Source organism: Lynx canadensis, chromosome C1 (genome assembly GCF_007474595.2).
Source record: "Lynx canadensis isolate LIC74 chromosome C1, mLynCan4.pri.v2, whole genome shotgun sequence".
In the NCBI taxonomy this organism is placed as follows: Eukaryota; Metazoa; Chordata; class Mammalia; order Carnivora; family Felidae; genus Lynx; species Lynx canadensis.
Window position 1 is genome coordinate 84,006,862 of NC_044310.1, and position 17,879 is coordinate 84,024,740.

The window sequence follows — 17,879 nt, forward strand, 5'->3', positions numbered from 1 at the left end:
TATTCCCAACCATCAACCACATCAGAAATGTAAAATCCCAATTTACCTCCTGTCCTACCTCCTTCATACTACAAAGTTTCTTTGGCCATTTTTGAAATTTCTCAACCATTAATCTGTCCATCTGGCCCAGCCCACTTGCCCCTTCTTAATTCTATTTCTTTTACCCTCATTCTGGACCCCACCTGAACACTCTTTAACGGCACCCTCAAATTTCTTGCCTCTGTGCTCTTATCTCACCTGCCAAACAAAATCTTTGTGCAAGCTGATTCCTCTATTTGGAACTTTCTTCTCATCTCTTCACTTAGCTAACAGTTCTTCAGATGTCCCCTTAGAAGACGCTGCAAGCATTGCTATGTTTGGGTAGATCTCCCTTTATGTCCTCCTCCAGCATAGCCATCACCACCCTGTTCTGTATTTGCTTATAAGATTATCTATCCCCCCATTAGACTGTAAGTTCATGAATCCTGGGAAATGTACCATAATGCTTCTTATTTGACATTTATTACATATTTCATATATTACAAATCTAATTGCAAATAAAATTTTACTATATATAACCGATGATGATTAAAAAAAGGTAACTCATCCATACATTGTACCCAGGCCTTATTTTACACTGGTATTTTAATCTACCTAACTAATTTATTTCATTTCTTTTTAACTTTTTAAAATGCTTTAGATTTGCTAAATATGCAAATCTACTTGATGGAAGAATCAGAGGATGTGGGTAGTGGATGAAATGTATGATAAATTCTTGTATAATCAGGATCTAATTAAAACTCCTCATTTTATTTATATATTTTTAATTTTTTAATGTTTATTTATTATGAAGAGACAGAGCGTAAACAGGGGAGGGGCAGAGAGAGAGGGAGACACAGAATCAGAAGCAGGTTCCAGGCTCTGAGCTATCAGCACAGAACCCCACGCAGGGCTCGAACTCACAAACCACAAGATCATGACCTGAGCCAAAGTCAGGCGTTTAACTGACTGAGCCACCCAGGCACCCCAAAACTCCTCATTTTAAAACTTGCCTATTCTGAGGGCACTTGTGTTGAGCCCTGGGTATTATACGTAAAGTGATGAATCACTAAATCCTACTCCTGAAACCAATGTTACATTATATGTTAACTAACTAGTTTTTAAATAAAAATTTGAAAAAAAAATACAAAAATTAAACTTGCCTATTTTCACCAGAAGGTACCAGTTAGTAAAAACTGGATGAGCCACATCAAGATTCATTTCAGACCCATTCAAAACCATAAATACCATGAACCATGACACGGATACTTAGGAAAATTTTGGTAAATGTACATATATATATTTACCCTAAAACCACAATTCCTATTCCTAGGTATTTATCCAAGATTTGGAAAAATACGTATACACACAAAAACCTGTACATGAATTTTTATATTAGCTTTACTTATAATTCAAATGTTCTTCAAATAGTGAATGGATTAAAAAATTGTACATAAATAAGGCAGAATACTACTCAACAATAAAAAGGAAAAAAAAAAGACCCTATTGATATAGGTAATAATATGAATGAATCTCAAATGCATTATGCCAAGTGAAAGAAGTCAGACTCAAAAGGCTACATAGTATATGAGTCCATTTATACTATATTCTGGGAAAGGCAAAACTGTAGGAACAGAAAACAGATTAGTGGTTGCAGAGGTTAGGGGTTGAAAGAGGGGTTGACTACCAAGGGAAAGGAAGAAACTTTTTAGGGTGATAGAAATGTTGTATAACTTGATTATGGTGGTGATTATACAATGGCATGCACTTGACAAAACTCATAAAACTGTATGCTAAAAAAGAGAATTTTATAGAATGTAAAGTATGCCTTTAATAAACCCCAGTGGTGGGGGGGGGAATATATTGAGACCATTAGCTACATTGTGAATTAAGTCTAAAGGCCAAGTGGTATCTAGAGTTTGGTTTGTCAATTCTTCAATTACTGCTTCAATGTTTGTTTCAAAGGAAAAATATCAAATAAATATATGGGAGGATATTTAAAAGATACAAATTAAATGAAGTACTTCATATATTTTTGACCTATAAGATTGGTAAAGATTATTACAAATAATATTCTCCATTGTTGGAGAGGACATAAAGATATGAGTCAAACCAATAGCCTGAAGAGTACTCATCCTTGCTTTTCCAGCATTTCTGACTCTATGAATATATCTTTAATAAATTATTAATGGCAACTGCCAAGATATCTGTTGTAGAGATGTTTACCCTAGTACTGTTTATAATTATGGGAAATTGGAAGTGGAAAGAATTCTCCATGCCTAACAAAGGTAATGGTTAGTTTGTATGAATTAGAACTTTTTCAATGTAATTGTATGATATTGTATAGCATAGTGATTATGAGTTTTAGCTCTGAAGTGAAACATATTTGGAAATGGAAAGTTGAAGATACAATTCTGTATTCTTGTTTCAGAACACAGACTAGGTGTGTGACCTTGGGCAACTTAACCTTTCTATGTCTCTTTTCTCTGTAAAATAGAGAAAAATAAGATATACTCAAATGGTTTCTATAAAAACTAAAATGATGTTTACATGTGAAGTTCTTTGCAGGCACAAATTAGGCTCCCCTTAAGATTAGCTTTTACTATTAGGCTGATATGAGTATTATATTTATTGACTCTAACTATATCTATGACATACTGGTTGTGCAAGCAAAACCAGGCTACAGAAAAGAACATCCAGGGAGATCCTATACTATCCACAAATCCACACATACACTTATGGATGGGGTCATCAAGGCTACTTTTAGAAAACGTTTCCAGTGATCATTGTGATTAGTATATGGATACTGTTACCCACTTTTGTCTTGCTTGCCCAGACTTTCACATTTTAAACAATATATACAAATTACTTGCTTCTTTAACAGAAACAACAAAAAATTATGGTTGTTTCATAAGACTGTGAATGAGTTCATTATTTATTTTCCTGGTTTTAGCAAAATAACATTTTACATTTTTCTGTACAAAAAAACTTTCATAATGTCATGGCACTCCTGCTCCATTTTGAAGGCCTCCATAAATATCTCTAGGACAGACCACCATACAGGAATGAATCTGAGAGAAGAGGGGAATGAATGGATGGGAGCAGTTTCCCATGTATAACTGTGTGTGTCCAGAATGATTTTTTGATCCATCATGTTTTAGTCTCTCCTTAACTGATGACTATAGGAATCATTTAATTTAAAAATGCAGTCATCAACTTTATATTCATTCACACAAATGAGATGAGGAAGCATGTTTATATTCAAAAGTAATTTACTGAAAAGATGCTTTTATAAAAGGCCATTTATATAACTGAAAAAAATCTGGCTTTTATTCTTTGTGTAATGTATTAGTATTTATTAATAGTGTGGAAAAAAATAATATACGGAAGCACAAATAGGAAAAATGACAAAGGCAAAGTAATAACAGAATATGCTAGTTTTTCTGACCTAAAATGTTGATGCCTGATGGAATTTCCATCCTCAATTGGCTTTTTTTTTTAAAGCAAATTAAACTTAACAAATGAGGACAGAGTACAGCATGCAAACACTCATTTACTTCAAATATTTTTCATGAGTGCTCAAAGCTTAGATTGAGGAAGAAATGCCTAAAATATGAATATATTTAGTTTAACTGTTCCAATATCTAATCACTAATAAAGTTGTTTTGACAAGGTCTTATGTAACATTTATACTACAGTTCAGCAGTTCTGTAAAACAAAGATTTGCATTATAGAAAAGCAACTAAATCCTAAATTAGATTGCCATAGTTATTCATGCATAGCATTCTGAAACCTCGAAGGAATTTATCACAGAGAGCACGGTAATGTATAATCATATCTGTCTTGGCAAGAAACCACAGGATTGTTTGGCTATTTGCTATGACACTAATAGATGCAACATTTTAAGCTATAATATTTTCTGCCACATGTGCTATGTATGACATAGACAATCTGTATAAACTTTTAAGTCCGTGAAATACACCTATAGGGGTTTCTTAGTCTGAGAAAAGATGAAAATCCAATTAAGGGAATCACTGTTGCAGGGGAACTAATTTGTGTTAACCACCCACAATGTGCCAAGAAGTTTATTTGTGATCTGTTAATTCCAACAGTTACCCTAAAAGGGAATCATTATTGTACCAATTGTTCAGGTAAGGAGGAGTAATTTGTTTTATCCTGCCTAGTTATTATGTGGCCACACCAGGCTTCAAACTCAAAATTTCCAGCTGTAGAAGCCTGGCTTCCCATCTGTCCCCCACTCCCATTCTGCCTAAAATTCAAGTCAGGCTCTCCTCGACCCTTGTGATTTTATTATCTGCAAAACAGTAAATGTAAAGGTCAATGCATATGCTTCTCTGGGTCATTGTGAATTCCCTTAGGGTTTTCCTATCCATATTATTTCCCTTTGAGATAGCCATAGGAATTAAACATGGTAATTTCTACCTGTAATAATATCCACTCATTATGACATTTCTAGATGTTTGGAACTGTCACCACTGCTAACCACTTCTGTTCAAGTGAAGCTTCTGTTACAGTGTGCTTTTATAGTATGAATTTCTTGGGTAGTACAGGTTGGTGAAAAGCCCTTTACCTACAAGGCAAAACTGTAATCTTGTAAATTACCCCTATAGTTATCTTTCCTTTTGTGTCGTTGGCAAAAGGGAATTCCTTTTGATCCACTTGATTAGATCATATACTCTAAGAAAAAATAATGCCTAGGTTTAGATAGAAATTATTTTCTCAAAAAGCATCCTTTATACCAGGTTATATTCACTAAGTTAACTCTAGAAATTATCCCAAATTAGATATAAGTGATTATCGTGGCTTGTCTAACTGCCTTAATAAAACTATGTAGACATGAATTCTTAGATCTATTAGAAATATACCCTTTTCTATCAAATCCCATCTATCTTCATATTTATTTAAAAATATTTTTGTTCTTTTGCTAAAGTATTCCTCTCCTTAGATTGTCTGTATAGCATCAGTTAAAATCAATAATGCATATGCACACATTATTATTTTCATGTGCTTGCCTACACAAATCTGAATGCCAGCATTTTGCTATGAGAAAAGCAGAGGGAAAGAGAGAGGTAAAAGACAAAAGGGCTCAGAGCTTTGCTACTATGATGAATGCAGCCTGACCCAGGAAGATCCTTGGAAGGAATGCCAATCTACTCCTTATTCATTCATTATAAATAAGAGAAATCTCTGAGAAGACAGGCAAATGTCACAAATGACAGGTCAGCATGTTTCTGGGGGTGACAGTAGGGGGACAGTTTTCTTAGTGACGCCTGGCTAGCAGTTAGCCCTTTTCCACTGTGAATCATTGGGATAGTTAGATAACCCGTGCTATAGGCAATGCTTGTGTCCTCCCCAAATTCAATGGTGAAACCCAATGTGGTGGTAAGTGGAAGTGCTGTCTTTGGGGGTGAGTAGGTCATGAGAGCGGGGCCCTCATGAATGGGATTAGTGCCCTTACAAAAGGGACTCCTTCTGCCATATGGGACACTGGAAATGGGCCACTGAGTTCGCTGACATCTTGCTCTTGGAATTTCCAGCTACCACAACTTTGAGAAATAAATTTCTGTTGTTGATTAGTCCATTGGTCTACGGCACTTTGTTATAGCAGCCTGAACAGACTAAAGGCAACTCCTCTGATCAGAATCAGCATCTGACTGAAAACAGACGTTGCCAAATGATGCCTGGTCAGTCAAAATGAGATGACATGGCTGTCCTGAGATCCAGTCTATGTCATCTTAATAATTTATCTGGATTTGTACAATAACCTCCCAGATTGGTTTTTGTTTTGCTCAGTGTTGCTCTTATTTAATTCATTCTCCATTCTAAGCATGGCATTTCCTTTCTTAAATTCCTTAATGGCTCCCCATTGCTTACAGGGTGAGAACCAACTTCATAAGCATCCCATAAAAGACTCTTCATGAATTTTCATCACAAGTGACAGAACTTTGAAAAGATAACAAATCTTTAGCTAGACTCATCAAGAAAAAAAAAGGAGAGGACTCAAATAAATAAAACCAGAAGTGAAAGAGATGTTATAACTGATACCACAAAAATAAAATGGATCATAAGTGACTCCTGCGAACAATTATATATCAATAAATAACAACCTAGAGGAAGTGGATAAATTCCTAGAAACACACTGTCTCCCAAGATTGAATCATGAAGAAACAAAATCTTACTAGTAAGAGATTAAACCAGTAATTAAAAACCTCCCCCGAAACAAAAGTCTAGGACTAGAAAGCTTCACTGGTGAATTCTACCAAACATTTTAAAAAGAATTAATACCAATTCTTCTCAAAGTCCAAAAAAACAGAAGAGGGAAGAACACTCAAACTTATTTCACAAGGCCAGCCTTACACCCTGATACCAAAATCAGAAAAGGATACTACAGGAAAAGAAAATTATAGCTCAATATCCCTGATGAATATAGATGCAAAAATCCTCAGTAAAATCTTCGCAAATTTAACAACACATTCAAAGGACAATTCAGTACAATCAAGTTGGATTTATTCCAGGGATGCAAGGATTGTTCAACATCCACAAATCAATGAATGTGACACACCACATTAATAAATTGAAAGATAAAAAATAATATGATCATCTCAATAGATATAGAAAAAGCATTTGGCAAAATTCAACATCCATTTATGATAAAAACTCTCAGCAAATAGGTATAGAGGGAATGTATCTCAATATAATAAAGTCCGGATGTGACAAGCCCACAGCTAACCTCTAACTCAATGGGAGAAGATACTTGCAAGTCATATATCAGATAAAAGGTTAATATCCAAAATATATAAACTCATACAACTCAACAGCAAAGATCACAAACAATCTGATTAAAAAATGGGCAGAAAATATGAATGTTATTTTTGTAAAGAATATATACAGATAGCCAACGGGTACATGAAAAGATGCTCGACATCACTAATTGTCTGGGAAAATCTAATTAACCATAAGAAACTATCACCTGACACATGTTAGAATGGCTATTATCAAAAAGACAAGAAATAACAAGTGTTGGCAAGGATGTTAAGAAAAGAGAACTCTTGTGCACTGCTTACGGGAATGTAAATTCTATGATGTTTCCTCAAAAAGTTAAAAATTGAACTATGGTATGATCCAGCAACTCCACTTCTGGGTGTTTATCTGAAGGAAGTGAAAACACTAACTTGAAAATATATATGCACTCCCATATTCACTGCAGCATTATTTACAAAGTGATCATTGATAGGTGAATGGATAAAGAAGATGTGGTAAGTTTATACACAACAGACTATTATTTAAACGTAAAGAAGAAAGAAATCTTGCCATTTTCAACAATATGGATGGACCTTGAGGGCACACTGTTAATAAGTTTACAGAAAAAGACAAATACCATATGATCTCTCTTATACATGGAGTCTAAAAAAAAAAACAAAAACAAAACTCATAGATACAGAGAACAGGTCAGTAATTACCAGAGGCAAGGAGTGGTGCACGGGCAAAATGGGTGAAGGGAGTCAAAAGCTACAAACTTCTAGTTATAAGTTATAAGTCATGGGAACAATGTGCAGCATTGTGACTATAAATAATGTCTTCATCATAAGAAAAAAATATTAGTAACTCTATGGTGACAGATGTTAACTCATTGTGGTAATCATTTTGGGATATACACAAATATCAAATCATTATGTTGTATACCTGAATCTAATATAATGTTATAGGTCTATTATACTTCAATGAAAGAAGAAAAAAGGGGAAAAAAGGAGAAAAAGGTGACAGAGAATACTTTTCCATATATTTAATTCCCATTTGTATTTGATCTCTAATAATTGCATATTTATAAACTTTGCCCATTTTTCAATTAGGATGTTTCATATATTACAGACATTAACCTTTTAACACATATGTTGCTGATATTTTACACTTTGTTACTGGCATTTTATAGGGTGTTTTTCATTACTTTTGATAACTTCTACTTTTAAAAATGCCTGAATCTATATTTTTCTAGGTAGCAATGTCAAGAACAAAAGATTGATGCTGAGTCCCTCCTTCATAAAAGCTGGAAATTATCATAATTTTACTTTTGTTGACATCTAGGATTTCTATATCTCATCTTGTCATTGTTATATTATTTTCTTTTTAAATATATTTTCTGTTTAAAAATTATAATTTTCTCTATGTTACTATATTTACTATAGTGAATTCTAATTAATTATGTAAATGGTTTCCATTCTTTTTGCCCATTCACTCCTATAATGACTTTTCCAACTTGAGAGCTCTAGATATTGGTGTGCTGCTCAGTTAACTGGTAAAAAACCTTCTGGTAACTTTTCATGAGTAATATAATTTCTGAATTCTTACATATCTGATATTTTATGGTTGTCTTAATACTTAAATGACCTTTTGGGTGGGAATAGAATTCTTTTTTTTAAATTTTTCTTATGTTTTACTTATTTTTGAGACGGAGGCAGAGCATGATGGAGGAAGGGGCAGAGAGAGAGGGAGACACAGAATCCGAAGCAGGTTCCAGGCTCTGACCTATAAGCACAGAGCCTGACATGGGGCTCGAACCCACGAACTATGAGATCATGACTCAAGCCAAAGTTGGATGCTTAACTGACTGAGCCACCCAGGCACCCCTGGGTGGGAACAGAATTCTGACATCACAAACTTTTTCTTTGAAAACTCCGAAAACAGTACTCCTACTCCTTTCTATTCTGGCATCTACTATTATAGAGAGAGAAGTCTGAGCCCAGTGTGCTGTCAGACTTTGGTAGGTAACCAACTTTTTCTGCCTTGGTGTGTGTGTGTTAGTTTTCACTAGGTATACTATATTAAAACCTCAAGAGCTCAGTAGCTTCAACAACAAATATGTATTTCTCCCTCATACCACATGTTGGTGGGCAGGTTCTATAGATCTGCTCCAGGTTGCTGGCTGGGTACCCTTCTGCTTCCCTTGTCTTCCCGTTTTAGGATCCAGGCTAAAGGAACAGCCCCTATCAGGAAAATGAACTTTTCCTGGAAAGAGGCCCAGAAGCAACAAAGTTGACAAAACTCTTGATGTCTCTACAGGTTTCTGACTAATGGGGTATAAATCAGGTTCATTCAGATGTTATTGACCAAATCCTAGATAATTGGAGCAGGAAGGATACTCTGCCTAAGGAAGGGGGTAGTTAATAATTGGGAATAATAATAACATCTCCCACATAATCTATAGGACTCTTTCTTCAGTAATGAAATACAAAAATTTCACTGAGAAATACAATCTAACTTTTAGTATATATTTTAATTTTACCTTGTATCTAGTTAACTCTTCTAGACTGAAGGTATTTATTTGAAGGAAAAGTCTCCTTGATATATATCTCTGAATATTGCTATACTTCTATTTGTCCTTTTCTTCTGGAACTACAATGATTCATGTTAGATTTCTGTAGCAGGTCTTCTGTATCTGTTATCTTTTCTCTGGTCAATTTTATATTCTTGTTCTTTTACTACATATGCTGAAACCTGTCCTTAATATACTGATAAGTCTTTCTCCAGTGTGGATTTTGTTCTTTATGGTTTCTACTATTGGTTTCCATCCTGTCATAATGTTATTTGTTTTCTTACATTAGTTTCCTAATTGCGCCATTGTGTCACCTACCTTTCATCTCTCATTTCACATATTTTCTTTAATTTCCTTGACATTGGAAGAAAATACTATTAATAATGAATTTAGTTAAATTTTTTGTAATTTTTTTCAAAAACATATTCTAACTCGTAAAATGTGTCTATCTTTCTCATCTATGTCATGATATCATATAAAGGATTTAAGTAATTGTCCTGATTATTTATACTGGAAGAACAATAGATTTAGCTATCCCCAGATTGTTCCACAAATAGTCAAGGAATCCTTACCTTAGATCTCGAGCTGAAAAGATGGAGGGTGTAGTTTTATAATAGAATTTTGGTGATTTGATGAGTGAAATGGTAGAAAAAGTTGAGACTATAGGATTATCACTTTATTCCTATACAGTTTCATTCTCATGGTTGTTGGACCATCAGAACTATTGCTAGTCACTTCAGCCTAACCTCTACTCTAAGTAGATGGTGAAGTATTGGAGCTAGCTTTTTGGTTTTTTTAAATAAAGACAACTCTCCCCCCTAGTTATAGCACCCGTTCAGTTGAGGAAAAGTACTCCTTCATTTGCCATGAACCAATATTAATGAGAAGCTTGACCAGAGGGAAATCTTCTTGCCTGAAGACTTTCTTTTGTTGTGTATTTGCCTATTTGCTCATCCAGTCTCAAAATGGTGTTGGTTCAAGGTGCTGAATTATGCTTTAAATAGAATAGACTCCTCCTTCTCTCAGAGATTGCTCTTATCTCTCATCTTTACTCTTTGAAATTTTGGGGTATTACTGGGATTCTATAGGATTTTAGCCAATTCTGCAATATTGAGCTTCTTTATTGACAAAGAAACATTTTAATTGCCCTTTGGTGACATCCTTCAAACTGGATCGATTTATACGATATTTAGTAGAAATGACTAAAATTTTACTCTATCTAGTTTTTCCTAGTAACACAGCTATTAAGATGTTAATTCTTTGTTCTTGCTAAAATAAGGAACTAAAGATAATGAATATGTAAATGTTTCCATCTCCACTTCCTAGAAGGAGAGTCAGACTTTTGGTTCTTGGACTCCCAAGAGTAATTAAGAACATCTTCATGTATTTGGAGACATCCTGAAGCCAGCACCACTGAGGCTTTTGTTTGAGATGCATGGGCCCTCAAAGAAGGAGCCAGAAAAGGATGAGTCTGAAAGGAAAGGGTGGTGCAACCTATGAACAAAGTTGGTTTTCTGGGGCCTTGGTGGGGTGTGAATTTGTGGATCCCATAAATAGAAGGCATATGCACAGGGCTTGTGTGCGGTTTCTCAGGACATACAGTATCTGAAATGGGGATGGCTGGCTGCAGGTGTGCCAAAGGAAGCGGGACCCTGGGCATGAGGGCACAAAGGCATCTGAGCCACAACCAAGGCCTCCATGCCCAATTCAGCAGATAAAAATAAACCAAACACTTTAAAAAGGATCATGTGAGTCATGAGGAAGGAGCACAGGATTTAAATTGCTCTGAGGGAATCTTTCCAAGGGACTTTGGTAAATCTGAACACAGTGGTAGTCAATCTGAGGAAGCATGACCAGAACCTCCTTAGAGCAGCTTAAGAAAACTGGATAATTTTTAAAAGTTGTAATTGCTTTTGTTACACAATTATTCATTACAGAAAGAAAAAGAAAGAGAAAACAAATGAAAAAGGAAAGGAAGGAAGGGAGAAAGGGAAGGAGGGAGGGAGGCAGGAAGGAAGGGAAGGAAGGAAGGCAAAGAAAGAGAAGAAATCAGATCCACTCTCTCAGTTGCCTCCTTAGGTTTAAGCATTGCTCTCAGGTTGGTAACTAGTCTCTCTCTTTTTCTCTCTCTCTCTCATCTATGTGCTCTTTTCTAGAAATAAATGATCCTACTAGAAAGAAATTATCTTGTGTGGTAATTTGCATAACTGGCTTCATTATACACACACACACATTTTATAACACGCATTTTATATATATCAACTTAAAAAATAAACTTTACAATATGTATCAGAAAACTTTCCACATCTTGATTTACCTTATCCATTTCAACTGCTAAATGGTAATAATAATTATCACTGGCAATGGTTAAGGGCTTTACAGGTTCCAGACACTGTTCTCAGTGCTTTACTATAAGCTTGCTCAACTCTCACAATGACCATTTGAGGAATGAGAACACTGAATCACAGAGTATTTGAATAAGCTGCCCAAGGTCAAAATTGTCCCAAATTCCCAGCTAGTCTACCTCCAGAACCTGTGAGCTGAAACACCGCATTATAATGCACCAGATTCCACTGCAGGATGTACCAACATTGATTTAATCATTCACGGCTGATACACAGTTAGACTTTTATGATTTGCTATTATAAACAGCGGTAATGAAGTTATTGGCAACTTAAAAATCTACTGGACTATGAGATATGATGGGCCAGCTTCCATAGATGATTAATTCTTTTCATAAAACCAAATGTAATGAATGTTCAGATTTACTTAGCTTTCAGAAAAATCATGACTTTTCTCATAAACTGTGGTAATTAACTATATGACAAACTCCCTATAATTAAGGGATAAATCGCTGGCATAAAAATAAAGAATGCTGGCATGCTGTAATTACTCTGTAGCTTACAGTTTATCAAACATGTACTTTGAACATAAGAGGTTATATAAGTACACAACTTCTAAAGGAAAGAAACCCTTTGCCTTCCCCGCACAAAATGACAAGCAGAAAATGACAGCTTGGCGTAACAGTGCTTAAACGACTGGCGTGCCTGCAATTGGAACTTTAATACTGGACTCCCTTTCTCTCCTCAAAGGGCCAGCTTTAAGAACCTAATGCCACCCTCCAACTATCAATTCCTAAGATCAAACTATTGGGAAGAATTTTGCATTCACTTGTTTCCCATCGTGAGCTATGATGAAAAGCAATATATTTACTCCAAGTACTCCTTATCATAAAAGAAAGAGAAACATTGTGGGCTTCCTTAAGTGATGGCCTTCCTCCCTTTCCAGCTGATGAGCACAAATACATGTCCTCTTAGCAGCAGAGCTCCACAGGGAAGCCTGAGATGTGTCCCCAGCACCTTGATTCATGATCTTCCTGTGTGTGATCTGTGTGTCGCAGGAGTAGACCCTGCCCTGTGCACACAGCATTCTGCCTGCAAACGGGGAATAGAGTGGGGAGCAGAGTCGGAGCTCAGCAAGGCATGTGACAGTGCACTTCGGTGGGCAAAGGGGAGAACTGAATCAGATTCAAATCATCTTTGTTCCCTAACTACCAAGGTAAAAACAGAGCACATGAGTTTGTCATAAACAAACAAAAACTGAATGAAAGAAGTAAGTTAATAAACACGGATATCTTGAAATCCATAGATTCTAGTAGAATATTTTTGCTTTCATATTTTAAAAATCACTATAAATGAAAATCAATTTGCATAAATTCAACAACAGGAATTATATATATATATATATATACACATATGTATATAATATATACTGTATATATAGAAGGATGTAATGGTGTATCAGAATATTAGGCAATGCTAGGAGGCTACCAAAGAATCCTTATACAAATAAATATGTTAAACAACAGAAGATAGTAATTAATGTTCAAGTTAACTTCTGAGGTATATAAAATGAACACTAATTGTTACCCAGACCTTTGTCTTCCAAATATGTCTAATATTTCTTCCTAAATTCTGCTGCTTTCTATCTTTATTTCTTGAGCTAAAAAAGATCTAATTTTGTACAATACATGTATCTTGAAATGTCACACTGTATAGTTTTGTTGCTCATCAATGATGTGGACTTTTACAAACTGCTTAACTAGTTGGGAGTTCAGTTTCCGTAACTCTACAATGGAGACATTTATTGTCATATGGCATCAGCTAAGCCACTGTGCAAAAGAGATGAAAGCAATCCAATGGTTCAGAAAGGAAAGAAGTTTATTTCTTTTTCAGAACCATCTAGAGGGTGTATGTGAACTGTTTCATGAGCTCAGCCAGGAACCTACACTGTCAAAATGGATCGGTCATTTAAAAAAGTTAAAGATTACTTCCAGTCACTACCTTTTCCACTTGATGAGAAGAGGGAGAAGAGACAGAGACAATCTTCAAGCCACGAACCAGAGGCTGTGCTTACCACTTCTGCTTACATCCCACTGTTCTAAACTTAGCTGCACGGTCACGTCTGACTGCAATGGTAGCTGGGAAATACAGACTATGGCTGGGCAGTGGTGGATGTAGCTAAAATTGGATTGGGGAATTCAGTTACTAAAAGAAAGAAGGGGAGGAGGTCTTCTTTGGACTATTAGCATTTGCCACTATAATGACACCCAGCTTTAAAATTGTTGTAAGGTTTGACAATAATTTTCATATATTAAAAAAAAAACTTTATCAAAAAAAAATAAAATTGTTGTAAGGAATGAAGTTGTATTTGCAGAGCATAGGAGTATATTTGTTGAATTTACATAAGCAATCTGCATAGTACCTGACACATGATGAATGATAATTAAACGGTAATTATTATTATTATTATTATAATGATGATCCAAAACCTCTATCCTCACTGTGATGCTTGAATTCCCTCCATAGTATGATGGACAAGTGATTATTTAACTGTTCTTGGATCCTTATAATAAAAGGAAATTTCGTTGCTCTTAAGGAAGCCATTCCATTTTTAGAAAGTTTTTCCTTCTTTCTTGACATTATTTGTCTTCTTACACTTTCTTTTCTTTCAACCTAATTGTGACCTCTGAGGCCCCAGAAGAACAAATCACATCCCTCTGCCATACAGTAGTCCTTCAGATATATACGGAAAGTTACTGCATCTTCCATGAGTTCTCTTTTTCTCTAATCATGTTCTACTCCTTCCACAGGCTTTCATAAGGAAGCCTGACTTTGAGTCCATGCACCACCACCACCACGCACCACCATCTTGGGCACATTCATTTGCTCATTTAACAAATATCTGAGTACCGACTACTAAAACTATGCCACCAAGGGCAGTATTCAGTATTCCAAGTTAGTCTGAGCACAGCAAACTATTAATGCTCTCATTCAGGATATTATTTTCCCTAAATGGAACGTAAGATCATATAACTTGGCAGCAATAACATGGGGTTGACACATGCTGAATGGTAACCTACAATACCCTCTGAGCCTGTTTTTGTTTGTGCAGCTAACCTAGATGTACCCTACCCTACATGAACTTCTTTTTAAATCCAAATACAAAACATGTGCTTTATTTCTAGTTGTTAATTGCATCTAGTCTCTCTTTTATTCTTTCAACTGATGTATTAATTATCCCTCGCTGATTGACACCATCTAAGCTCCTGATTAGCATGTAATTGATCTCTTCATCTAATGTATTGATCAAAATGTGGAGATGGACAGGGATGAGGTGACTTTTAGTAACCCTCGGAGCGATCTTTTAACCAATTACCAATGTACATAACTGCATCCTCATTTAAGAAATATTACCCTCTCTAGTTCACAAGATTAGTCTCAAGAAAAAGTCTCAAGAAAAATTTTTGTTAACTATTTGGCTTCTGTGTTCATTGTCATGTCTAATGAAGCCTTGACTTGCCATTCAAAGAGCAGCCTGGTCTGGCTCCATCCTTCCCAATCTTTCCTTCAGTACCTCCCTGATTAGGAAGGGCCTGATCGGTGTTTTCCTGTCATTAGACCTTTCTATAATGAGACCAGACCTTTCTATAATGAGATTCAACAAAATTCATTGAGCACTGTTATGTCCTAGGCATTATACTAAGCAGTTTCTCACATAAATAGAGCCTGGAAAGAATGAAATATATTTAAAAAAAATGCATGTATTCTCAAATAAAAATATCTTGTAATTTCCCCCTGTATGAGACCATTGCACACTGTTCCTTATCTCAAAGTTATGGCAAAGTACAGAACATATTCCATGTATACTCAGCTCTTAGCATGTGGTATTCAAAGAAATATTTTCAATGTGATATGCATTCTTCTAAGATGATGTCTTCAGTGACTAAACTCTTGCTAAATACCACATTAGACTCTAAATTTGTTTCAGTAAATCAAAAATGACTGTGCAGGAACTCGTAGGAATGATTATTCATTTGCTCTAGATAACAATCACATTTGAGAATTTAAATTATGAATCACCTGTACAGATGTTACCTTTTCCAAAGGACTTTCTACGCGAGGAATGCTGATCATTGGCATCTGTGCCAGGTTATCCATGTGGAGATGTTCATTTTCTGGTTGTCTTCCTTTGAAGTTATTTACCACACACACAACCTAAAATTTCAGGAAAAAAATATAGTTGAAACAAAGCCACACTCCTGGTGACTATGACCCTTTTGAGTAGCTTAATATATCTAATCATGGTAATAAAATATTAAAATTACTTAAATATTGCATATATAACTTTACATCCATATTTATCTTGCGTAAATTTTAATACTTATTCCAGTGAAAATGTGTTCAAGAAAATTTCAAAATTAATGTGCAGCTCAGTTAATAATGACAATTTTATTATTCCAAAATTTTCATTAAATTAGGTTATAGTCAATGCTCAAATCAATCCATAAATAACATCATAGCCTTATAAAAATTCATAGCAAGCTAACCTTTCCTAATGTGGCTAACCTACAACTTAATTTAAATGCTAATTATTTCCAATGCTTCAAGATCATTACATTCATAATAAACCTTTTACAATTGGCACTTTCTAATTTAGTAGCATCCCTTTAATTAACCTAGTTTATTGTCTATTATTGTATCCCATGTATACTTGGCATTTTAACAATAGCTTACCGGGGCTACCAGGGAAATAGAAGACCTTTTACATAAAGGAAATTGACCCTTGTTTCAACTGATTATACCAGACAGGTGACAGCATTTGAACTAAATCAGAGGTTCTCATACTCCAGTGTACATAAAAATAAAGTCCCAGCACTGTTAAAAATGCACATTCCTAAGCCTTCCTCTAAAGATTCCAATTTTGTAGATGAAGAAGGGGGCCTAGGAGTTGCCACTTTTTGAAATATTTTCTAAAATCTTCTGATGCAGATGAATCATACTTTAAGAAATAGTGAATAAAACAACAAAGGAAAGTTTCTTGCTATTATTTGCTTATATTACGTAGTGGGTAAGATATTCTTCAGCCTTTTTTTTCTGGGTTTTATAGTCTATTATCAAAATAAAATACAGAATTTACTTGCAGTTATCACCTAACATTCATTTTTTAAAAAATATTTATTTATTTTTAGAGAGAGCGAACACAAGCAGGGAAGGAGCAGAGAGAAAGGGAGAGAGAGAGACTCCCAAGCAGGCTCTGTGCTATCAGCCAAGAACTGTGAGATTAAAACCTGAGCTGAAATCAAGAGTCAAATGCTTAACCAACTGAGACACCCAGACACCCTCTAATATTAATTTTTTTAAATAAATGCTTACTATATAATTACATATTTACATTGTATATTTGCACAAATGCTCCATTGGAAAGCCTTTTCCTTAGTAGGGCTCATTACTGAATAATTTCAAAGGCCAATTCGACCTTGGTTATTCTCCAGGTTTTAAATAAAATTTACAAATCTACAAAATAATAACAACATACTATGAGACTTTATCTTACAAAAAAATATTTCCTTAGTTGTGGTATATTTATTATCCTTCCATTTCCATGGATAATTACACATCAGAAACACAGATCAAAGCCTGATAATTTGATATATCAACTTTATCATGCCATCAAGATCTTTAAAGTAAGGAATGGCACAGGCTTGGAGATAGGTACTTGATAAACCCAGTATCAAATGATGACCCTACAAAAAAGTAATAGTGATTGTTCTAGAGGAAGGGTCAGAAAATTTGGGCTGCAAGGGACACACAGTACATGTTTTTTTTTTTTTTTTTTAATGTTTATTTACTTTTGAGAGAGACAGAGCCTGAGCAGAGGAGGGACAGAGAGAGAGGAAGACAAAGAATCTGAAGCAGGTTCCAGGTTCTGAGCTGTCAGCAAAGAGCCCGACATGGGGATGGAACCCAGGAGCTGAGCTGTGAGATCATGACCTGAGCTGAAGCAGGAAGCTCAACTGACTGAGGCAACCCAAGGGCCTTTCCCCTTCCCCTCCCCCCCACTCCCCTCTGCTCTCCTCCCCTTCTCTTTTCTTTTCTTTTTCTACATAGTACATATTTTTGGCTTTGTTGGCATGATCTCTGCAGCAACTTCTCCACTCTGCTGTTTTGGTGTGAAAACAGCCATTGGC

General features: G+C 35.3%; 1 protein-coding gene across 2 annotated transcripts in view; it reads right to left on the reverse strand.

The window, feature by feature from the left end:
• Positions 1-17,879, reverse strand: part of PLPPR5 (phospholipid phosphatase related 5) — a 124,130-nt gene that overhangs the window by 14,068 nt on the left and 92,183 nt on the right. The window contains exon 5 of one of the 2 annotated variants that reach the window (XM_030327381.1): positions 15,787-15,906. In XM_030327381.1, the coding sequence (XP_030183241.1) occupies positions 15,787-15,906 (120 nt within the window). Of the gene's footprint in view, positions 1-15,771; positions 15,907-17,879 lie in introns of both variants that reach the window. The other variant, XM_030327380.1, reaches the window with a different exon arrangement.